The sequence below is a fragment of the Lolium perenne genome, chromosome 4 (assembly GCF_019359855.2).
Source record: "Lolium perenne isolate Kyuss_39 chromosome 4, Kyuss_2.0, whole genome shotgun sequence".
Classification (NCBI taxonomy): domain Eukaryota; kingdom Viridiplantae; phylum Streptophyta; class Magnoliopsida; order Poales; family Poaceae; genus Lolium; species Lolium perenne.
Genome location: NC_067247.2, coordinates 237,765,451 through 237,789,939, shown reverse-complemented (window position 1 = coordinate 237,789,939; position 24,489 = coordinate 237,765,451). Strand labels below are relative to the sequence as shown.

At 46.2% G+C, this 24,489-nt stretch overlaps 3 protein-coding genes and 1 long non-coding RNA gene across 5 annotated transcripts; 2 read left to right on the top strand and 2 right to left on the bottom strand.

Moving 5' to 3' along the window:
• The first annotated feature begins 6,685 nt into the window (after positions 1–6,685).
• LOC127332534 (desmethyl-deoxy-podophyllotoxin synthase) lies at positions 6,686–8,576 on the top strand. The gene is made up of 2 exons (XM_051358845.2): positions 6,686–7,657; positions 7,740–8,576. The coding sequence occupies exons 1-2, from the start codon at positions 6,755–6,757 to the stop codon at positions 8,391–8,393; spliced, it is 1,557 nt and encodes a 518-aa protein (XP_051214805.1). The 5' UTR covers positions 6,686–6,754; the 3' UTR covers positions 8,394–8,576.
• Positions 8,577–11,224: 2,648 nt separating this feature from the next.
• On the top strand, positions 11,225–18,341 carry LOC127332535 (desmethyl-deoxy-podophyllotoxin synthase). Its single transcript, XM_051358846.2, has 4 exons — positions 11,225–11,955; positions 14,157–14,160; positions 16,012–16,168; positions 17,497–18,341. The coding sequence occupies exons 1-4, from the start codon at positions 11,289–11,291 to the stop codon at positions 18,142–18,144; spliced, it is 1,476 nt and encodes a 491-aa protein (XP_051214806.1). The 5' UTR covers positions 11,225–11,288; the 3' UTR covers positions 18,145–18,341.
• LOC127332536 (uncharacterized) lies at positions 17,256–19,648 on the bottom strand. The gene is made up of 3 exons (XR_011743423.1): positions 19,513–19,648; positions 18,946–19,432; positions 17,256–18,121 (listed from the first exon to the last, which is right to left on the bottom strand). It is a non-coding gene; the product is annotated as an uncharacterized lncRNA (long non-coding RNA).
• Positions 19,649–21,180: 1,532 nt separating this feature from the next.
• On the bottom strand, positions 21,181–24,245 carry LOC127332533 (pentatricopeptide repeat-containing protein At4g21300). Of its 2 annotated transcripts, none has more exons than XM_051358842.1 (2): positions 23,968–24,245; positions 21,181–23,830 (listed from the first exon to the last, which is right to left on the bottom strand). In XM_051358842.1, exon 2 carries the CDS (start codon positions 23,745–23,747, stop codon positions 21,348–21,350), a length of 2,400 nt encoding a protein of 799 aa, XP_051214802.1. In that variant the 5' UTR covers positions 23,748–23,830; positions 23,968–24,245; the 3' UTR covers positions 21,181–21,347. The 2 variants fall into 2 exon arrangements, with proteins under 2 accessions (XP_051214802.1, XP_051214803.1); XM_051358843.1 differs by having other exon boundaries at positions 21,181–23,821.
• Positions 24,246–24,489: the final 244 nt, after the last annotated feature.

The window sequence follows — 24,489 nt, the reverse complement described above, 5'->3', positions numbered from 1 at the left end:
TGTGGTGTGGTGGACTTTGTGGTCTTGTTGCGCTTATAGGGCGTTGGAGCCTTTGTGGCCTTGTAGCCGTGTGTGGCGTGTTGTAGCCTTTGTGGCCTTGTACTTGAGAGCCTCCTGTTTTGTGGATTTTTCCTCAAACTTGATACTTGGGCGCTTGTCCCAAGCTTGTACGGGTCCAGTGACCAACCTCAAGGGTTGCTTAGTGGATCGAGGCTTTCACTTTGTTGTGAAAGGCTCGAGGAGAATACATTGGCCTTAGTGGCATATTGGAGTGTCTTGTGCCTCCACACCGCTCCAACGGAGAGTAGCACCCGCAAGGGTGTGAACTTCGGGATACATCGTCGTCTACTCGTGCATCGGTTACTTCTCAATCCTAACTCCTTTACCTCTGCGCTTTACATTGTGATATCCTTCGTGCTTGATGTTCTATATATAGATTGCTATCACCTTGTTGATTATCTTGCTTAGCATAGGTTGTTGGTACACATAGGAAAACCCTAGTTTGTAGGCTTTGTGATTGACAAGTAAAACATAGTTTTATTCCGCACTTGTTCAAGCCCTCAAGTAAAAGTTTTATAAGCCGCCTATTCATCCCCCTTCCTCTAAGCGACATCCTTGGACATTCAAATAGCCTATATGCATCAAAGTAAACTAGGACTCTCTATCCCGTGGCTTCCATTGTACTAAGGGTACCCTACAAACAGTCAGGCTTTGATACCAAGATTTTTGATGCTCCGATCCAAGTGATCGAGACATCCCCCATTCAGCCCCGGAAACATGTGCAATGGAACAACTCAACAAATAAAGACAAGGATAATATATTGCTATGACATCAAATTACGAATAGGTTTATTATTACAGAGCCGTTGAGGCTTAACCATTGTTCAACATGAGCATACAACAATATTCACATTACTTATGAGTGAACCTTGGTCTCGATCAGAGTTCTGGAAGCGATAACGCAGACTTTTATTAGGCAGAAGCGGAAGACTTCTATGACCGATAGGGTTCTTTCTGGGATACTGATCCTAGTTCACGTAGAGGATGTACTATGGTGTTGGAGCCATAGACTCTGCGTATGTTAAAAATCAGCAAGGATGAGTACGTTTGAATGTACTCGCAAGACATCAACAAAATAATAGCTAGTTATATGGCATGGCATAAGTACAATATTTGAATGTGAGTGCAAGCTTAACAGTTGGACTTAGCTTACCTCCTTAACTTTGGATATGAGATTAGAGAACCTGAGAGCCGGTATTCTCTATCTCAACATCAACACAACATATCAAGATACCAACATATAAATATGAGGTTTCAGCAACTAGCCACATGGCTCAAAAATGACTTATCTTGGGTAATTTTTAATAGTTTCTCCATACTCGACAGGATCAAACTTATAGTGTGACTCTATGCAAACACGTCCTTTATCATAGGGGCAAGGCTATTCTAGATTACACTCTCGAGAGGATGTAGATATCTCCCATCTAATCTTCATCCACTCAGTCGTCACTCACAGTTGCAAGCCGAAAATCATAACTAAGCAGGTTTCACTTACACACTTTTGCCCCTACCAAGACACTCCCCCTAGCCACTATCAAAACTAGACATGCAGAACTGAAAACCGTCATGCCCTCCACGCTATGGGAGGGTTGCCTAGCTCCGGGACCTTCCCAAGATCTTATCCCCGGACGCACTATCTTGGTTACCAACTAAGTTTGGAAACTGCATGGCATCAAAGAATACTTTAGTACGAATACTAAGATATGGTTTCCCAAAGACAACAGTTGATATTGCGGGGTGTCTTGGTGGTGGCACTATCAGTTAATCTAGTCAATGGAGATGATTATCTTTATTAGTCAATATTAATTCCACTCCATATAATTGATGCAATAATACAAGTGACAATAATTGCACTAACATGTATAGTAAGAACGATGGAATAAAAGCAACATAGCAGGGATAACATTATCCCAGTCAAAGCTGGTGCCCACCAGCATAATAAAACAGTACAACTGAATCTCATTGGCATAGTTGACTATAGTGGGTATAATTGTTGTTAGCATATTGTAAGTCTGTTAGGCATCCCCTTCCCTCATGCGCAAGTCTTTGGCGGTTATATTCTGACCGTTGACTAGGAAGTGGGCAGTAGGGGCATGTAGTCCCCAAAGTCCGGTGGACAAGTGTCCGTCGGTAAGCACATAATAAATCCAAATAGTTATCAAGCTCCGTGAGGGGAAGAAAACAAAAAAAAAGCATTAAGACAAATGCATACAACCCCAAGGATCATGGGCCGACATTCGCTCGCACCTAGCCTCGACAAAGATGAAGTGGGAGAACCAAATAAAGGCAAATGCTCATATCATGAAATATTGGTAGGGATGAACCAAACAATATTTGAGGATGGAAAAAACCAAGCAACCACGGGAACTAGTTGTTTAGCAGGTGCTATCACCATGCAACATGGCATACAAAATGCACTGCGATAAAATAAATGCCTGAACATAAGTAAAACATTTTAAATGTTGTTAAAAGGGTGGAGAATGGGTTGATGCTTGCCTTCCTGGTTAGGTTAGTGCTCTAGCTCAATTTCAAAGATGAAGCGTTGCTTTAGTTCTACACATCATTTATTACATGTGTTCATACCCTTATTAGCCATTGCTTAACTAAGGTAGCAAATAAAATCTAAAAAGTAACGGAACCTGTGGTATTTGAAAGAGCTTTTCAATACAAAACTAATGCAAAAAAGAATCAAATTATTTGAACAAGTATTTTAGGAAATATACCAGTTCAAAGTTTGACTTAAAATCTGGTTTTAAAATCATTCGATTAATTTTCTTAGAATAATGGTTGGAAAATATTAAAAATCTAACGCAGGGGCCCACCACTTATTACACTGAACTGATACCCTTCTTCTTTGCCATGTCAATGTCCTCGGCGCGAGTATGGCGAAGCTCCAGCGAGGTCATGGCAACACATCCGCGAGGATTGGGATGAAGAGAGGTGACGAAGAGGCTTGGCTCGACGAGGAACTTCTAAGGAGGAACGGAGGAGGGAAGGGTCTAGAGGCGAGGCGGCAGTGCTCGACCAACGGTGACGGCTCAGGTGTTGGTCGTTGCCATTGTTTCCATGAATGGAATGGGCCGGCGAGTGGCTACAAATTCATGGTGATGTGGGGTTTCTAAGGTAGGTATCGGCTTGGGGGATGGGGCTTTGTGGTGTGTCAATTTAGTAGGAGCTGGTGCGGCAGAAAGATCTCGCCGGCGGTGATGTGGTCCCAGCTTGGTTCCAGGGTTTGGGAAGGGGTCAATAGGGGTGGAGAGGTGGTCTAGGAGAGCTCTCAGGTTGAGGGGTGGTGTTCTTTTATAGGGAGGACTGTGCTCGGTGGCACTTGCGGACTAGCACATCCAGCTGAGGCACGTGGGGTGGAAGGCAGGCGTTGGACTAGATGAGAGGTGGCGTGTCGTTAGGGGGGTGGACAGCGCGTGTCCTTCGTGTGTTGGCCGGATATGTCAAAGTGAGTTACTTTGTCGTGTGGCGCGCCGGCCAATGAGGCAGCGTCAGTGGAGTGGGAGGGGCGAGAGAGATGCTGATGGAAGGTGTGGTGTATTTTGTTCCGCGCTGAAGAGACCTGGTGGCGAGCCACGGGAGGCATGGACAATGACGACGACCTTTCAGGGGCGGTGCCGCCGGCTTGTTGTCACTGGCGGTGACCACCTGGGGTCACGCCACGAATGTTATAGGGCTTTTGTGGAGGCTACGAAGCTCGGATTGGAGTGATTCAAAATCCCACGTACGGCAAATTCAACTTCCGACTTTTTTCAAACTGGAATTTTTTCAAATTTGTAGCATGGTAATGCAGAAAATTAAAAGTTCAAATCTGCAGAAACAGACATGGAAGCGTTTTAAGATGCAAATGATAAGATTTTGAAATGAGGATTTTAGCAGTTGATGCCCAACATCAAATGTAACATTTTATCTAACTAATATTTTTCCAAAATTAGAACTTGGTAATGGTGCAAGTTTGAAAATTAAAAACATGGCAAAAGGTTTTGGAAGGTTTTGAAGGAAATTTTTAAAAGAGATTGGACTTGGGGTTCGGTATGTTGTAGAGAATCCAAAGGTGCATCTAAAAATCATAGGTAGCCATAATAAAAGAAATGGCTGAGAATTCAAATGTTTTCTATTTTTGGAAACCGCATAAAATGAGTTTGGCCTTATAGTGAGGGTTTTGACATGCATTTGATCCAAGGTTTTAGAAGGAGATGGGCATACTATGTGGGCATCTACTTTGGGCATTGGATCTCAATAATAAAATATTTGGTAAACCATTTTGGAAAAGAATTTTAGAAAGGCAGAAATGAAACGCTTCAAAAACTTGAGGTTGGTCCAAAATGACCATTGGATATTTTGGATATTTGGTGTCTCGAGGTATTAGGGATCTCTCCCTAATTTTTGGTGTGTTCTTGCAGAAAGTAGGGTTCCTTTGTAAAGCTAGGGTTTATGGTTTTTATTCTAATAGAAAATGAAAATCATTCTATAATATTTTGGGGTGGGAAAATATTCAGTGGATCACCACCTGTCATAGTCTAAAAATGTATGTGAACATCATATCCAACATTTCAACTTTGCCAAGGTTTGAGAATTAAGGAAGCATAAGAAAAACCAAATGGCAATTTGGAATGAGAGCAAATTGTTTTGTTTGGAAAAAAATGAGAAAACCAAAAATTTGGGGTGTCACACCCGCAGGCTCGGCACCCCCGGAATGGACCCACACACGTGTCTCCATATTTGTTTCAGAAGAGGATGGGGAATGCCTACGTGGTGCCGAAGGTGGGGGCGTGGCCAAGGCTGACAGTAAGGGCAGTAAGGCCTGTGCAACATTGGTGAAGGTTTTTCACCCGCCTAGCTCCGGTGCTCAGCGGTCCGCGGTCACGGAAGCCGGCAGAGGCCATGATGGCTCTTACCGAGGTGGACGCCAATGCGAAGAAAAGGAAGGCTTCACGCTCGACAGTGAAGGGTACATCGAGGTCGGCAGTTCACAAGGCGACACGTTCACGTTTGGAAGCTTGCAAGCTTTCCGCCACTGTTTACGTCCAAGTTGCCGACCGTGAGGTGATCGACGAAATGTCGAACCAGACGCAACCGAGGTAAAACAGAAATCTGAGATCAAGAAAGAAGAGGGGGTATCGATGCCTACAAGGAGGATTTCAATGCCATCATTGAGAGCAAGAAAGCATTGGCAGCCAGACACAAAGAGGGAAAAGTCGCAAGTTGGGCCAAGCTCAAATTTTTGGAGGACAAGAAGTAGAATTCCAAGTTTGCAGGCGAAGAACGAAGGATTTCACTAGAAGAGCAAATATTAGCAAAGGAGAAGTAGATGGATGAGCAAAGCCTTGCACTTGGGTTCGAGAAGTTGGAAATCGTGAAAGAGGAGGCCGATCGCTCTATCATGTTCATGAACCCAAACTCCATGGATGCAACGGCTAAGGACTATTGGGAGCTCACTCATGCCAAGATCATTGCACAATCATTGGACTCTCGTGGTGGTGAAGGTGGCCGAGGTGGTGGTGGTGATAGTGGCCGAGGTGGTGGTGATGGTGGCGAGCAAGGAGGAGTATGAGGTGGTGATGGTGGCCATTTGGTAATGTTGGTGATGTTCAGAACATATAAACATGATATGTTGTGTTTATTTTGGGATCAAACTTGATGGATGTGGCTGCTTTTGGATAATCTAAATGCATCTTTGAATTTGATATGTTCGAGATTCGGAAGTATTTGTAATTTATTGTTAAGTAGGTGCTAGTTGTTGAATTTGAATCATTTGAATTACTGATCTTATGCCATGCAATAATTCCATATGTATGTGTTAGAGGTTTAAAAATTAATCCTATCTTTTCTAGGGATTTAAATATAGGGGTTCGGCTATAGTTCAGCCATCATTTAACTGCTCAAAATTATAGGAATCTAGTTTGCTTGGCGGATAGGGAGTTGAGTTTTATACTCTCTGTTTTTATTTACCCTGTGTTTTAGTTAAAGTAAAAAAATAAAGTTTGAGCAAAGATCTAACAAAAAAATAACATCTATAATTGCATATTATATAATATAAAATATATTTTAATGATTCTAATGATTCTAATGGTGCTAATTTTATATTTTAGGTATTAATATTATTTCTAAGTTTTTAGTCAAACTTTATAAACTTTAACTAAACGTAAATGCCGGATAATTGTGAACGGAAGGAAGTACAAGCTCGGCAGAGAGTAAAGACTATCCAGATCGTGTAGTGACAAGTCCTCTGGTGGAGTCAAATGCACACGCATAGCATGCCTTTCATCATATATTCGAGAAGAAACCACAAGAAGCCGGTACAAGGTCTAAACACGAGGCTTGACAATATATGTCAGCTGAGAGCAACTTGTTCCGTTTCATGACTTTAACGCAGCATGCTGGCCAAAATTAAAATGGACGCTGCGTTTGGGGACATATACACGTTAAAAAGAGAAGCCATGTTTATGTCCGTGTTCGACGCAAACAAATTAAAACGGACACAAGTTATATCTAGAATAGGCCCTCCTCCATATAATATGTCAATTTGTTTTTGAAATTATATAATATGTCAAGTTGAGAGCATCTGCATCTTGGCATCTACTCCGTAAACCTCACTATAAATATAATAACACGTAAATTTCATTGCCAGCATCCAGCAAACAGCACGTAGTTAATTTGACTGGGTCAAGCTCGTCATCCAGTCGCCATGGACATGGAGCAGCTCTCTTACGGAAGCTTCGGCTCGATCGCCATAGCCACGATACTCTTCTCGCTGGTTCTAAGGCTGGCTCTGGGTGGTAAGGACACCGGAGTCAAGCTTCCCCCAGGTCCATGGAACCTTCCCGTCATCGGCAGCCTCCACCACCTCGCCAGCACGAAGCTGCTGGCGCACCGCGCCTTGCTCAGCCTGTCGCGCCGGCACGGCCCGCTGATGCTGCTCAAGCTCGGCGAGGTTTCCACGGTTATCGCATCCACTCCCGAGGCTGCCATGGAGGTACTGAAGACGAACGACCTGGCCTTGGCGATCCGTCCGAGCGGCCCCACGGTGGACGCTATCAGCTCCGGCGGCAAAGGCCTCATCTTCGCGCCCTACGGCGAGCACTGGCGGCAAATGCGCAAGGTATGCGTGGTGGAGCTTCTCAGCACGAGGCAGGTGTGGCGTATCGCGTCCATCATTCAGGACGAGGTGGCGTACCTCGTCGGGTCCGTCGCTGCTGCGCCTTCGGTCGTCAAACTCGGCGAGGCGCTGGCCAAGCTGACGAGCAACGTCATCGCGAGGGCGGCGTTCGGCAGCAAGTGCCCGCAGCAGGAGGAGTACCTCCGGGAGCTCGAAAGGATGACTAATCTCCTGGGAGGCTTCAGCCTGGTGGACCTGTTCCCGTCGTCTCTGCTGGTGCGGTGGCTGAGCGGCAACGAGCGCGACATGAGGAGGAGCCACGCCCGGGTGCACAGAATCCTGGGAGACATCATCGAGGAGCGCAAGCAGAAGAAACCAAGCACCGCTGCCAAAAGAGACGACGAAGACCTGCTCGATGTGCTCCTCAGGCTGCAGAAGGAAGACACTCTCCGCTTACCCCTGACGTCGGAGATCATCGGCGCCGTCATCTTCGTAAGCGAACCCTTCCTCTCATAGTATCACCTTGGAACATCCATTGAAGCTCCCAGAATATATATCTGTATCATGATTCCAGGACATATTTGGAGCTGCTACCGACACCACGGCTGTTACGTTAGAATGGGCCATGGCAGAGCTCATCCGCAACCCGCATGTGATGGCAAGGGCGAAACTCGAAGTCCGAGAGAGGCTGGGAAAGGGGAGATCCACGGTCACGAGCGCAGACCTCGGCGACCTCCGCTACCTCCGTATGGTTATCAAGGAGACGCTAAGGCTTCACCCCGCCTCGGCGCTCATCCACCGGTCGAGCCAGCAGAATTGCCAGGTCATGGGCTACGACATACCCAAGGGCACCACTTTCACGATAAACGCCTTCGCGGTAGGGAGGGACCCGACGCACTGGGGGAAGGACGCGGCCGAGTTCTTGCCGGAGCGGTTCGAGGAGAGCGGCGCCAGCAGCGTAGAGTACAAGCAGGGGACGCAGATGGAGTTCATCCCGTTTGGAGCGGGCCGTAGGCAGTGCCCAGGAGCCCTGTTCGCCACCACCACCATCGAGCTCGTGCTGGCTAACCTCTTGTACCACTTCGACTGGGCAGTTCCGTATGGGGCGGGCCCGGACGCGCTGGACATGAGCGAGGTGTTTGGGATCGTCTTGCGCCCCAAGTCCAGCCTCTGCGCGGAGGCGGTCAGAAGCTCGCACTCTACAGAAGCACTAGTGTGCGTGTCTTAGAAATGGCAGCTAACATCCCACAACCTTTACTAGTTGGGCAAACCGTAATAATACATAAAAGTATAGTGTCCATCCTTTCATATCTTTCAATTATGTACTCCATCAATTCATATGTAATACTTTGAGATGTAATAATACTCTGAACCTATGAAATTATGCCATAAAGCAATTGTGTGCATCAATTGATATAGAGGATGGGACTATATATGCTCCGTCCCAATTTCGAAAAAAAAAAACTCCATCAATTGATTGTTATCCTTTAAGATTGTGCTTACAAGAGAGGCTCTTCTCTATTCGCTCTCAAACATCACTGAAACTTGTTCAGTCGTGTTAGGTTTTGGTCTCCATCAACCCCTTCCTTTTATAGGTCACATGGGTTTGGGCCTCTTGGGCCAGAAATTTGTTCAGTGTCCCTCTCAAGATGCGTGGTAGATACCTATCAATCCCCCCATCTTGTCACATGCCAAGTTACAGTCCTTTGTCTCCAGCCCCTTTGTCAAACAATCTCCAATCTGCTGTCCATAGCTGACATGAGTAAGGTTGATCATCCCAGCATCGAGTTTCTCCTTGATGAAGAAACGATTAATTTTCACATGTTTTTTCCTATCATATTGAACTAGATTATTTGCAATACTTATGGCTGATTGATTGTCACACCACACTCTCAAGGGTCCCTTCTCGGAAGTTTTAACTCACTCAGAAGGTACTTTATGGCTGACGGATTGTCACACCACACTCTCAAGGATCCCTTTCTGAAGTTTTAACTCACTCAGAAGCTACTTTACCTAGGGCATCTCACTCACCCCTTGAGATAAAGCTCTATATTCAACTTCTGCCGTTGATCTAGACACAACTATTTGTTTTCTTGCTTCTCCATGAGATCAAATTTCCTCCGACAAACTCACAATAGCCCAACGTTGATTTTCTATCATCTTAATAATCAGCCCAATAAGAATCACTATAGCCATCCATCTCAAGATGTCGCTCTTTGCAAACCACAACCCCTTTCCCGGTGTCCCCTTCAGGTATTTTAAGATTTTGTGCACTATATCAAGATGTCCACTTCTTGGCTCATGCATGTATCTGCTCACAACAACCATGACATATGTAACATCAAGTCTAGTATGACACAAGTATAATAGCCTCCCAGCTAATTTTTGATAATCTTCATTAATCATTATTCACTGGATCACTTGGTGATTTTGTTCAACTGGGGCAGGGGTTGCACGACATCCCATCATGCCCATGTCACTCAAGAGGCCCAAGGTGTATTTTCTTTGACACAAAGATATTTCCTTCTCTGTCCGGGCCATTTCTATGCCAAGGAAGTATTTAAGGTTGCCCAAATATTTCACCTCAAACTCGTTGCTCAAACACTCATTCAATCTCTTTATTTCCTCCTGGTCATCTCCAGCGATGATAATATCATCCACATAGACTGCAAGAATCGGGATCTCTTCAGCCTGCATACCTTTCATGTGGTTTGTGAGGTACCAAAATCTGGTGATATCTCCATGTATGTTTCTTCCTGTCGGTCACCATGTAAGAAGTCATTCTTGACATCTAACTGTTGTAGATGCTCTTAGGTAGTAAGATGAAAGGGTCCCGATGTTTAAGGAAAGAATGGGTGATTGATATCGTCGTTGATATAGCTTTTTTTAAACACGTCGTTGATATAATGTTATAAATGATGGCTTCTGATTATTTTTTCGTACCGTGATGGCTAGGGAAGATTTTGATTGTTATGTCAGCGTAAGAAAGGAAAGAATAGGGATGATTGACACCGTGCTTTTTCGCGCTAACAAAGTGGACTGGACGGATGGGTTTTTAGCGGAGACATCGAGCTAAAATCGGATGGTCCGGAAGTTTCAAATAATGTACCACCATCACCAACTCGTATATAAAATAATATAGAAATAGGGATTTGCTTGAGAACTAGCTTTGTCTTACGTTATTTGATTTGCATCGTGATTTAGGTTAGTCATGAGTTGCAATATAACTTGCAATTAAGATTTGGTGAATCATTGAGAACGAAGTTATTTCTTAGTCGATTCAAAAATAGTCACACTCATAAAAATATTAACATTTAAGATCGGTATTAGTAGATTTAGTGTAAGATGTATTGATGTATTCTTCGTAGTATATTCGTTAAAATTGTAGATGCTTTATATTTTATATTTGATCGGATCTGTCTTCTCTAACTCCGGCTTCCCAAGCAACCACCGCCGGCCAGACCGCCATCCACCCCGCTCGCGGCCGGTGTGCTGCCACACACCTCGCTGCCCCCAAGCTCCCCCCTCCCCCCCCCCCCCCCCCCCTCCGCTGGTCCACCGCCGCCCCGGCCATCCCTCTAAGCCCCGCCCTCTTCTTCTCCGGCGCTGGCACCCCGCACCCTAAAGTTCATCCTCATCGTCGTCGTCCCCGCCACGGCCAGCCGCGCCGTCAACAGCTCCGGCTCGGCGGACGTTCGCCCACACGCTCCCTCCTCCCTCCTCCCGCTCGGTGTGTGCAAGGTAGAAGACGATGCACAAATCTTGGCGCGATTTCAACGGCTGCAGATTCTATTGAGCTCTAAGGTAAATCTCAGTTTACTAGCAAAATCGTATTTGATCCACTAAATTTATAAGCATTATTGAAAGTACCACAAGTTTGTAAGTGTCAAATGCGCCGCGTGTTGGATTTTCAGCCGCCGTTGTTGTCATTTCTGTCTATATATCTGTATGGATTTCCCGAGGTGTATTGGCAGCCAGAGAGCGACTTGTTCCGTTTCTTGCATTACTTTAACCCAGCGTCTGCATCTACACTTTGCAATACTGTATAAGATAAAATTCCTTGCCTTCATCCAGCTAGCCCAGCCGTAGTTTGACTGGAGACCAAGCTCGGCAGTCAGAGGCCATGGACATGGACCAGCTCTCTTACGGCAGCTTCGGCTTGATCGCCTTAGCCACGATTCTCTTCTCGCTGGTTCTGAGGCAGGCTCTGGGTGGTAAGGACACCGGAGCCAAGCTTCCCCCAGGTCCATGGAACCTTCCCGTCATCGGCAGCCTCCACCACCTCGGCGAGGTGCCCACCGTGATCGCGTCCACCCCTGAGGCTGCCATGGAGGTGCTGAAGACAAACGATCTGGCCATGGCGACCCGTCCGAGCGGCCCCACGCTGGACATCGTCAGCTCCGGTGGCAAAGGCCTCCTCTTCGCGCCCTACGGCGAGCACTGGCGGCAGATGCGCAAGGTTTGCATCGTCGAGCTTCTCAGCACGAGGCAGGTGTGGCGTATCGAGTCCATCAAGCAGGACGAGGTGACGTACCTCATCGAGTCCGTCGCTGCCGCCGCGTCTTCGGTCTTCAACCTCGGCGAGGCACTGGCCAAGCTGACGAGCAATGTCATCGCGAGGGCGGCGTTCGGTGGCAAGTGCCCGCAGCAGGAGGAGTACCTCCGGGAGCTCGACAGGATGACTATGCTTCTGGGAGGGTTCAGCCTGGTGGACCTGTTCCCATCGTCTCGGCTGGTGCGGTGGCTGAGCGGCAACGAACGCGACATGAGGAGGAGCCACGCCCGGTGTCGTTGCCTAATCGACGGTACCTCGGAGGAGGGATCCTCACGAGGGGGAGAACAAGTAGGGGCTAGGGCGGAGTGCTCTCGGGACGGTGGTACGCGATTTATCCAGATTCGGAACACCTACACGATGACAGGGCCTACTGCTGCTTGTCTGGAATTATCTGGGCGCTTTCGCGTAGTTACAATGAGTTGTGGTTCTCTCGCTTCTAGCTCGAGATCTCCCCTCAGGGCTCCCGGGATCCGGCTTATATAGGCGCACGGATCTAGGGTTTACATGGAGAGTCCTACCGGATTACAGGTTGCCTAACTACGGTACAATGTCTTGCCGTGTACGTCAAGGATCCGCCTTCCATCTACGTCGTACTGGATCCGGGTTCCTCATGGGCCTTCACGGATCTGACTCCTGGCATAGACCTCTTCGGATCCGGGTACCTCTGTAGGTCGGTTCGGATCCGGGTACCTCTGTAGGGCGGTTCGGATCCGGCTACCTTCCTAGGGCGGTTAGGATCCGGGTACCTCTGTAGGGCGGCTCGGATCCGGCTACCTTCGTAGGGCGGTTCGGATCCGACTCCTTGTTCCTGGGTTGGACATCTTCCATCTTGATCAACAACAACTGGTCTGCCCGGTGGACCATATGCCATCACCACCATCGGTGGGCCACCCGGGCTTGCCGGAATCGGACCATGTCGATGGTATACCTATGAAGTATATCCACAACAGTAGCCCCCGGAGTTCTTCAAGATTCACCGTTCTTCCATCCAGCTCAGCTTGCGCATGTATCTTCATCCTTTGGCTGGAATGAATAATAGAGAATCTTGAAGGACTCCAAACTTCATATCTCCAACCAAGTATTGGTCGGAAACTTCATGATCCAAAGGTCAGATTCTTCGAAGACACCATCCAACGTAATCTTCGGTATGGATCCGACTAGCCAAATGTAGGTTCGGATCTGACTAGCCAAAATATAGGTGTGGATCCGACTACCCAAAAATATAGGTGCGGATCCGACTAACAAAAAATTAGGTGCGGATCCGGCTACCAAAAATTGAGGTGCGGATCCGGCTACCAAAAAATTAGGTGCAGATCCGGCTACCAAAAATTGAGGTGCGAATCCGACTACCAAAAATTAGGTGTGGATCCGACTAGTTAGCCAGATTTTCGCCATCTTTGAAATTTTTCTTGACATAACCATATGTATGTAGCCCCCGAGCGTTGAGTCGGCTTGCTCCAAGGAGACTCGATGCTCAGAAACTTAGCCCCCAAGCGTTAAGGTGGAAATTTTTCGGTTAGTTGCTCCAAAGAGAACTTCATCGATGTAGCCCCCGAGCGCCAAGGTGAAATTACTTGAAAATCCGGCTTGGAGCTCTTAGAGTAGCTTTATCTTTATATGTGACCAAGGAATAGTGTAAATCCCAAGCATCTAGGCGGAAATTTCCAGCACTAATACTCGAAAGGAAACACACTTTTCACTTAAGATCAAAATCGCAGCCCCCGAGGGTTGGTTCCGGCTAAGCATAGCGGAATCAAGACTCAAGTTGCTTTTCCAGCTGTGCATGCTACGGATCCGCCTAACCTTATCTCATATGGATCCGGCTAGCTTCCCCTGGGCTTCTCGCGATTGCTAGGTCTGCTTGAAAACACCTTAGTTCGAGGACTGTTGAAGGTCCAAGCATCATGTACCTGATATATAAACACAAAAAGACATATTTGTATTAAATTGTTTCTTTGATCATGTTCAATGAACAAATGTAAGGCGGAACAAAAACGGCCTTTGAACAAATGTTTTAAAGCTGAAACTATACAGCAGTTGAACAACATAAAACTGTCAAGGCGGAAAAAACTCGACTATCTTGAACAGTTAATGTAATTTATATGTTTTAAGCAAGTGCTGGTTTATCCGTTCTTCTGGTTTATATGCTTGACTTTTCGCGAGACGGCAAACTTTAAACACAGAACATCTGCTGAGGCGATAGCGCTTAATAGCGAAACAATCAAGAACCTCAGAAACAGAGGCCGGTTTTAAGTACCGAAATGTCACTACTAAGGAATCCACATATAAACAACAGAAAACATGTAGGCCAGAAAACTCAAGCTAACGCCTGAAGGCGGAAATTTTGTAGCGTACTGGAGCCTTAGGCGGCAAAAACAGTACAAAGTTTTTCACGAGCGCGAGGCAAATCGTGGAAAATATATGATCAATAGTGAGAGCGGTAAAAGACTCAGACATGAGTAAACCAATCTCAATCTCATGATCATTAAATTTTAAAATATTAAATATAAATAGGGACTTAGCTGTTTGGAGCGGAGTCAACGTTATTTACGCAGAAGACATATCCGGCCACGATAAAAATCGAGGCGGCTAAGTGTATTCCACGATGACGATGAAGCTGCTCTATTACGAAGTTGAAATAGTGCGCGACGAAGATGAAGCCGTAGGTAGCAAAAATATGAAGACATAGCCGTCCATCAGTTCAGCCGTGACAGCCGATCACGAGAGAAGCCGGAAAGAATCCGTGCAAAAGCCTGACGCGGAGCCGTGCAACGAAGCCAATTTTAGCCGGAATAGTAACACACATGCTTTTTGGCTTCGGATCCATGCACGCAGTGTCCCTGGTCCTTACGTGAAGCCTTACTTCACTTTCGCAAACTGATTATTCCTTGGTTCCATGTCGACCATCTCACCAATGACGGAAAGTGAAGCCAACAAAGCTGCATGTTTAGGCAAATACAAGTTTCCGCCTTGGTCCCTGTATTCCATGCAACATCGGCGCGTATGTCTCCGCCTTGGTTTTTTCGCTTTGCTTTCCATCGAGCTGGTGCGCTGCGAATTCGATCACCAAAATAAAAGGTACGGATCCGACTACCAATAATTAGGTGTGTATCCGGTTACCAAAATATATGTGCGAATCCGGCTACCAAAAATAAAGGTGCGGATCCGACTACTACAAAAAAGTAGGCGCGGATCTGGCAACCAAAAATATAGGCGCGGATCCGACTACCAAAAACGTAGGCGCGGATCCGGGCAACCAAAAACGTAGGTGCGGATCCGACTACCAAAAACGTAGGTGCGGATCCGACTACCAAAAACGTAGGCGCGGATCCGGCTACCAAAACCAGAATTTGAAATTTCCAGGTCTAAGGCGGATTCTTCCGTGGAAAGCTCCAGCGACTCGGATCGGATCTTTGCAGCTCCGTCCTGCTCGGTGGCGGTCGTAGCTTCATTACTTACCAGTGCGTTTCCGTCGAAATCAACGGTCTCGCAGATGAAGATGTGGAACCCGCCCGGTTCCGGCCTCCAGACGCCGCAGGGCCCACGGTGGGCGCCAACTGTCGTTGCCTAATCGACGGTACCTCGGAGGAGGGATCCTCACGAGGGGGAGAAGAAGTAGGGGCCATAGGGCGGAGTGCTCTCGGGACGGTGGTACGCGATTTACCCAGCTTCGGAACACCTGCACGATGACAGGGCCTACTGCTGCTTGTCTGGAATTATCTGGGCGCTTTCGCGTAGTTACAATGAGTTGTGGTTCTCTCGCTTCTAGCTCGAGATCTCCCCTCAGGGCTCCCGGGATCCGGCTTATATAGGCGCACGGATCTAGGGTTTACATGGAGAGTCCTACCGGATTACAGGTTGCCTAACTACGGTACAATGTCTTGCCGTGTACGTCAAGGATCCGCCTTCCATCTACGTCGTACTGGATCCGGGTTCCTCATGGGCCTTCACGGATCTGACTCCTGGCATAGACCTCTTCGGATCCGGGTACCTCTGTAGGTCGGTTCGGATCCGGGTACCTCTGTAAGGCGGTTCGGATCCGGCTACCTTCCTAGGGCGGTTAGGATCCGGGTACCTCTGTAGGGCGGCTCGGATCCGGCTACCTTCGTAGGGCGGTTCGGATCCGACTCCTTGTTCCTGGGTTGGACATCTTCCATCTTGATCAACAACAACTGGGCTGCCCGGTGGACCATATGCCATCACCACCATCGGTGGGCCACCCGGGCTTGCCGGAATCGGACCATGTCGATGGTATACCTATGAAGTATATCCACAACACCCGGGTGCACAGAATCCTAGGAGACATCATCGAGGAGCGCAAGCAGAAGAAACCAAGCACCGCTGCCATAAGAGACGACGAAGACCTGCTCGATGTGCTCCTCAGGCTGCAGAAGGAAGACACTCTCCGCTTACCCCTGACGTCGGAGATCATCGGCGCCCTCATCTTCGTAAGCGAACCCTTCCTCAATTCCTCATAGTATCACTTTGGAAGGACGAGGTGTTTCTGGTCCCGGGCTCAACTGCACACGTTTTTTGGACCGTCCATTCTTGTGGAGATGTGTGCCTACAGGCATAGAAAATGTCAGATACATCCCTGAGAAAAGGGGAGGGACAGGACGATACGCGTAGGTTACGATGGGCTACAGTGGAGCGGGGCATAGACGTGATTGATCTGTTCGGGTGGTACAAGTGAGCTGGGATGATGGACCCGTGGTACAGAATCTGGATTCTTAGTGGAGGCGGGGTCCCATGGTCGGTTTTCTGCATAGAATGAATCGGAGCGACAGGGGAAAGTTCCCCTAGCTCCGGCTGGCGGAGGAGGCGATCTGGAGAACGCCGCGGAGGGAGGGAAAGCAGATGTATTTGCCTCTGAATCCAGTAGCCAGGTATCTTGATGTGCGCTGCAATTTTGCTATGCGGTTGGTTTCGGGCAGATGTTCTAGGAGCTTGTCTGACGATTCTGTAGCAAGATCCCGGATTGCGAAACCGCCGGAGAGAGCTTGGCTCCCATGGAACTGGACAGGATGGTGCGGCGTGCATACGGCCGCTGTCGTGGAGGAGATTGTGGTGGCAGCAGAGTCAACCCTGGGTCTGCAGATTCGAGTGGGGCTCAAACAAGCGTTTTCATCCTCCTCCAAGAGCAGTCGGGCGTGCCCAGAATTTGCCATGGCAGGCTTCGATCTAACCTCGATCGACTCCATAAAATCCATCCTCAACGAGCTGCTCTTGCTCCAATCTGTCCAGGTGCAGGAGACCACAACAGAACACTTCAGCTCAAGAACCAGCTTGGAGCGGACCCCAACACGCAAGGGAGCACCAGGTAGCTAGCGGCAGGCCTCCCAGACCGTCGGCGACTCCAGCTTTGCCAACCGGCTACCGGTGTTAACATGCGGCGCAATTGTTTTTGACCTGTGGCTAAACTTATACCGGCTGAGAATGAGATAGCACGGGCCGACGAGCGCTTGAGAGTATGGCTTACTAGACGGGAGTAGCTGAAGTGATTGGCAGCGGCAGGGACTAAGAATGAGATGAACTTTAGGCTGACGGCGTGAGAGACGGCATCTCCGCTCTCCTACATTTATTTCTTGGCAGACATGAGCCATGCCACTGTACCAAATGTCACACAGCTATCTCAGATACAAAGAAAAATACAAGGATCTACGCGATGTGATTGGTCATCGTTCCAGGAGCAGCTATGCTCGGGATCAGATGAGCATTTCCCACTTTGGAATATCTATTGAAGCTCCCAGAATATATATCAGTATCATGATTCCAGGACATATTTGGAGCTGGTACCGACACCACGGCTGCTACATTAGAATGGGCCATGGCGGAGCTCATCCACAACCCGCAAACGATGGCAAGGGCAAAACTCGAAGTCCAAGAGAGGCTGGGAAAGGGCAGATCCACGGTCACGAATGCAGACCTCCGCGACCTCCGCTACCTCAGGATGGTTATCAAGGAGACGCTAAGGCTGCACCCCGCCGCGGCGCTGATCCACCGGGCGAGCCTGCAAAATTGCGAGGTCATGGGCTACGCCATACCAAAGGGCACCCATGTCACCATAAACGCCTTTGCGGTAGGGAGGGACCCGGCACACTGGGGGGAGGACGCGGAGGAGTTCAGGCCGGAGAGGTTCGAGGAGACAGGCGCCACCAGCGTGGAGTACAAGCAGGGGGCACAGATGGAGTTCATCCCGTTTGGAGCAGGCCGTAGGCAGTGCCCCGGAGCCCTGTTCGCCACCAACACCATCGAGCTCGTGCTGGCTAACCTCTTGTACCACTTTGACTGGGCGATTCCGGCCGGGGCAGGCCCGGAGACACTGGACATGAGCGAGGTGTTTGGGATCATCTTGCACGCCAAGTCCAGCCTCTGCCTAGAGGCGGTCAGAAGCTCACCATCTACAGAAGTGTCTGTGTCTTAGAAATGGCAGCTAACATCCCAAAAGCTCTACTGGTGCGCAAGCCAGCCGTAATAACACATAAATGTTCATCATTTTCATATATCTGAACTATGTACTCCAATTCATTTTAAGATGAGTTGCCCCAATACTATGTTCCTTTGCTATTTGTTTAATAATTAGTCCATCAATCTTTGAAATCATTTGTAGCCCCCAAGCTCCACTGATCTCGCTTTCTATTTATTTTATTTTGAAAAGTTGATTCTAATTAGGTCTCCAAATATTCTGATAAGAAAACTGACAAGCGTATAGTTTGTACAACCAAAGTTTCATCCAAATATCTTTTCATATGTGATATGCACAAAAAAGACAAATGTTTTGTAAGGAAAGATGAGTTATTTTTTGTCTATCCAAAGCCACGATTTTTGTGTAGCCTACAATATAGTACTCCCTCCGTTCCATAATTCCTGTCGTTTGTTTTAGTTCAAACTTTAACTACAATCATGACAAGAATTATGGAATGGAGGGAATAACATATTATCTAGCACAACTCTGCAGATATGTGGATAGCATGTGTATGTATTCACTTTTTTTTTTTTTGAAACTTTCAAGATACCATTCTTCTGAATGCCAGCAGAGTCATGCAATTATTTGCAATATATGAGTCTGCTGCTCCATATATGCGAAAATGCTAAGCATGAAAAGACAAGCGTTACCACTATGAGTAGCTAGAATCTACTGGTGGGGAGAACAAAACATGTAGATAAGAGATTTGGACGAGTAAACTTGGTTCAAACATCATTTTCATGTAGTATCAATTCTCACCTTTTGAGAAAGAAATAAGTCTTGATTTCGTCTAATCAATTGTAGCAGAACCTTCGGATGTGTGAATGTCACCTGCGGTCAAATGCCCCCATGATATTGTTCAAGATTGATGCATGGTCCAGCATTTTACCAGTACACACAATGGAGGAGAAAGGGATATAAACATAAGCAGGATTCCATCCAAAACTAGAGCTAACGATTTCTGTACCAAGCTGTAGAGTGGCAACGGGAGGGAAATGCTTATATGGTGCTAACAGGAGGGAAGTGCTTTAGTACCTTACCAAAATCGACAGCTTATGTTGCAGTTAAAGCCATGATTAAGACTCTAGGGACGTTCTGCTTGAGCCATCCGAGGCTTTGGTAATCTGGACAGAAGTCATGTCTCCATTGACTGGTGTAGCAACGAAAATCAGCATTCAACGATGTGGCAGGAAAAAACTGCTTCTGAAAGAATCAACAGAGAATGCTGGATTCAGGCTTGCACTCCCTATGAGAAGGTACAGTTTAGAAAGGAAAAAATACTAATACAGGAAGTAGCATTTCGGCAATGTAATATAAGATCAGTACCCTATAGTGTAAGCCTCTTAGGATCTCCATAAAGTAGATTCCTGCTATTCTTTCCTGTTTGACTTCAGGCGTGCCACTTCTGCAATAACATGAGAAGTTGAGTTACAAAACAAATGTCGCGCCTCTTTTAAGCCGTACGCTGCAAGGAATATAGGGAAGAAAACTCAGCAATAAGGTATACTAGAGATCAATTGAACTAATAATACTTTACCTAAGCTCTTGGATAACCACATATGCCTGTGAGGATTCAGGAATGCTGCTTGTATCCAAACTTGAATGTTAATGCAACAACCTGATCCTGGACAAGTGACGATGTGAAAATAGCACAGAAAATTCACAATGCATGGGTGTAATGCAGTAGGCTCGGAAGGAAGACTGGTATTATTTGAGAATTCCGTGTGTCACTGAGTTGACATTGTGAAGCTTTAATGCATCATCCAAGTTGCACACAAGGGTACTAGCGGAATTCGATAAGAAAATCAGCAATACTCTGAGCAAGTATGACAAGCCCACAACTGACCAAAGGCTACACAGATTGTGGTTATTAAAGTAAATGCAAATTGCTGTGCCTTATTGTGACTCGCCTCACTAAGAATAGGTTACTCTTGCAAATTCTTAAACAAACCTGCATGGAAGGAAATACACAATTCCCAAAAGTTTAACCCAGGAAAGAATAGGTTTGTGGTTAAGTTTTGATCGATCAATTGATGTATGACATGTTTCTTAATTGAATTAATAGTAGGTTCCAATTTCTCAATGATGATGGCATGTGAAACATCAGCAGGCGCTATCGGATAACATAGCATACCTTGAAAGTACTAAAATGGATTGAGCAAATGAGCATCAAGGAAAGGAAGTTGCAGGTTGTCACGAGATAGCAAAGAAGATATGAAAGCTGATCATTCTTGTTTGCAGCCTATACAGTTAAAAAGTATATATAACATGACCGTACCGTTTCAATTTCGTTACTACTACAATTGATTGTTATACAAAAATTATATTAATAGCTTACCCAGAAAAAGTGACTAATTGAAGTATGACATGCTTCTTGGTTGAACTAATACCATTTCATTTTAACCCTTTTGCCCCTGCCACTACAGTAATAACCCTTTTCAATGCTAATGGCACAATGAAGACATCCTGCCAGACCCCAGTGCATATCAGATAACAGAGCATATCTTCAAACTAGCAAAAATGGGTTAAGGGAAGGTAATGTGACATGCAATCTATACAATTATGTAGTTTCAGTTTCCGTGTTACTACATCTAACAATGAACACTCAATACGGAAAATGTCATTAACAGCTTATACAGAAGAAATGGGTAAACCACACAAAAATTCACATAAAGAGAAGAAATACAACTGGAATCTAAATTCACGCTTAGATATCTTATACTAACTCCGTTCGCAAAAACAACATGCATATTTTTTCCTGAATACTCAAGTAATGTTAACTTTGACCAACCTTGTAGAAAAGACTATTGAGAACTCTAATACTATGCAAATATAATATGAAATTGCATTTCATTATGTATTTAATGATACTGATTTGACATTGATGATGTTAATAGTTTTTTTATAAACCTGGTCAATCTTTACATTGTTTGACTTTGACCAAAATCTATAAACCTTCTTTTGAGAAACCCTGGCACCTTCTAATCCAGCATAAAAAGTGACCGAAGTGGTAATACAAGGTTAAAAAGATTGACTTTACAACATATAACATAACTCTTCTGTCTGTTTACAAACCAAACGGTCAGAGAGGCAAAAACATTAACAGCAACGTGCAATCCTGAATTCCTGATGCACCTTTTTCTGCCCAGGTTGATTGCTTCCTACACTGATTCCATCAAACTGGAACCAGGAAGTTTCTTTAAACCACTTCCGTTAGTGCTGGCCCGTAAATTAGCAGATTCATTCCACTGTCCTTCCTGAGCATACACATCTGAAATCAAAGCATAAGTACCTGGGTTATGTGGTCCATGCTCAAGGATCTCTTTGCTAATAATATGTCCAAGCAGTGTATTTCCGTGAGTTCTGCAAGCAGAGAGTAGAGCAAGATATATGCTGGATTTATCAGTTAACAAGGATAGCTTTAGAAACTTGTATCCTTCTTCTAAATGCCCTGCCCGACCCAATAAGTCAACAATGCAACCATAATGCTCTTCTTGGGGATGAACTGAATACACTGAGGTCATTGACTGAAAAATAGACCAACCCTCTTTAACAAGACCAGCATGGCTGCAGGCAGAAAGCACAGAAGAGAATGATAGCTCATCAGGCTTAATTTTTTTCTCTACCATCTTCTTAAACATTTCAAGAACCTTAATATAATATCCATGCATCCCATAAGCACTGATCATTGTATTCCATGAATCTAGGTTTTTGTGCTCCAAACTATAGAACAAAGCTTCTGATAAATCCAACCTTCCACATTTAGCATATGCAGTTATCAAAGAATTTGCGATAATTGCATCTTTCTCAATAAAGGCATGGTAAACAAAACAATGTATTTGTTTTACACCCTTCAGATGCCCAAGCTGAGAAACGGCCTGAACTGCATAGGTAAGAGTGATGGAGTCAGGCTTCTCCCCATGTTGTTGCATTAATTGGTATAAGCGAACCACCTCATCTCCTTGGCCCAATGATAAGAATCCCTTCATCATGGCTGTCCATGAAACCAAGTTTCTCTTTTCCAATGAATCAAATACAATCTTTGCCGCGACTATTTCTCTACAGATTGAATACATATGTAGAATTTGATTTGCAATACCCATATCTGAAGAAAAGCCATGTCTAATTGCGACCCCGTGAATCCACATCCCTCTAACTAAATCTCTTTGATCAGCAAAAGCTGCAACCAGGCAAAGAACAGTTGCAGAATTTGGTGCCATGCATTCCTTCATCATGTGATTGAGTAATGCGGTGGCCTCGTCTGCCATGCCGTTTTGCAGATAACCATATAGCATCGCGTTATAGGAGACTGTGTCTTTAACCGTCAGTTGATCAAAGAGATGCCTTGATCTTGCAACTCTTTTGCACTTGGAGTACACCTCAATAAGAGCAGTGGTCAAAACGAGATCCATAGGTATAGTTCTTTTCATCAAGTAGGCATGAATACTAGCTGCATAGCCAGAATAGCATAGCTCAGCACAGGCAGAAAGAACACTTGCAAAGGTTACTGAATCTGGAGTTACTTTATGGTCATGCAGCATTACAGAAAAATGCTGGATTGCATCCCAACTCTGTTGAGTTCTGATCAGACCAGAAAGCACAGCATTCCATGAAGCCACCGATCCGTTTGAATTCTTCAAGAGGGCAGATGCCAAATCATAAGCTTCACATCGAGCATACATGTCAACAAGGCTTGTCTCTAGGACTTCATCTGAGACACCAATTCCTCTCCTTATGGAATAACAGTGCACTGATTTACCCTCTCGGATTGCTTCCAAATTCCCAGCAACTTGCAATAAGCTTACCAGTGTCACACGGTTTACTTCCAGGCCATTCCTTATCATATCACCGGCAATTTCGAATGCACTCCACGCAATCGAATCCACAACATCAGAATAACCAGAGATCATCGAAGTGTAAGCAACAATATCCTTGTCGGAGATGTCTTCGAACACTTTGTGTGAATCATCCATCTTCCCAAGCTTGGAGTACAACCCAATGAGGGAGGAACCTACAAATTTATCCGCACTCAGGCCAAGCTTCAGAGAATCTACATGCAATCCTTGTCCCAGAAACAAATTCCTGAGCTCGGTGCAGCTCTTCAAACCAAAGGTAATAGTTTTTCCATCCAAACAAACCCGATGCAACTTCAATCTCCTGTACAAAGCAATAACTTCTTCCAAGTAACCAGCTCTGAAATAATCGACCATGGCAGAATTCCATAGTGCAAGATCATCATTTACAGTCCTCTGAAAAACAAGCCTTGAATCTGGCAAGGCTCCTAAATGTGCATAGGAGCCAAGAATCTTAGAGCCAAGTGCCACATCCCAGCCAAATCCATGAGCCAAAACACGAGCATGGAGCTTCTTCAGAGACCAAACATCAGCACAGCTCTGGACCAGCCGAGCAAACTTTTCGATGTCGCCTATCTTACTAGTAGAACCCAACGCTGTACCGGCGGTAGATCCTGATGGCCTCTTAGGCGGTTTCAGCACAACAACCTTATCGAACTTTGAAACAGCCTTTCCAGAAAGTTTTCTTACTAGAAGCATTGCTAGCATCCCCGTGGTTGTGCACGCAGGTAAATGAGGAGCGACAAAACGGCCGCGAATTCAGTAGCATGATTTATCTTACGCTGCACCTCCTGGGACAGAACATACACATGAACCCAATCAGCGGCAGAACATAGATAATCAGCGAGTTGAAATGTTACAGCATAGAACTAGTGCCAAATCACGTCGGAGTCAAAGCTAAAAACAGTATAAATTCTGACGACTGTACCGTAGTATTCGTGCGCCACGCGACCTGTCGCTCGTGAGCACCGACACCTCCGCCGGCAGAGGCAAGCCGCTGCTTATTAACTCCGACGATTGCAACTCCAGGCGTGGGGGAACGCCTGCGGGGCGGCTGCAGGCTCAATTTCGCGCGGCGCTGGAGAAGGAGTAAATCTCGGTAGCCTCTCCGTCTCCGGCGCTGGCGAGGCGACCTGCTGGCGGCGGCGCGAGCGCCGGTGGCTTAGATAATTAGGCTTAGGGCCCGTTCGGGAGCCCTCCACAACAATGCTACACTTCCGGGCCTGTTGGGTTACCGGGATCACGTCCGAATAGGTTGCTGCGTGAAATCCAGCACTCGTCGGCCCAACTCAGAAGTATTTGTGTTCGGCAACGGACCGATTTTTTTCCAGGATTTTTTTAACATGGAACACATATACAGTATATTCTTTTAAAGCACAGCTAAATCCTTTTTTTGCGAACTGAAACTTATATTACTCAAATCAGGGATTACAACCTTGGTAGCACAAAC

Excerpts from the sequence above, each read along its gene's own strand:
- LOC127332534 (XM_051358845.2), top strand. The coding sequence starts at position 6,755 with ATGGACATGGAGCAGCTCTCTTACGGAAGCTTCGGCTCGATCGCCATA. Across the intron at positions 7,658-7,739 it reads TCATCGGCGCCGTCATCTTC|GACATATTTGGAGCTGCTAC; the intron begins GTAAGCGAACCC and ends TCATGATTCCAG.
- LOC127332535 (XM_051358846.2), top strand. The coding sequence starts at position 11,289 with ATGGACATGGACCAGCTCTCTTACGGCAGCTTCGGCTTGATCGCCTTA. Across the intron at positions 16,169-17,496 it reads TCATCGGCGCCCTCATCTTC|GACATATTTGGAGCTGGTAC; the intron begins GTAAGCGAACCC and ends TCATGATTCCAG.
- LOC127332533 (XM_051358842.1), bottom strand. The coding sequence starts at position 23,747 with ATGCTAGCAATGCTTCTAGTAAGAAAACTTTCTGGAAAGGCTGTTTCA.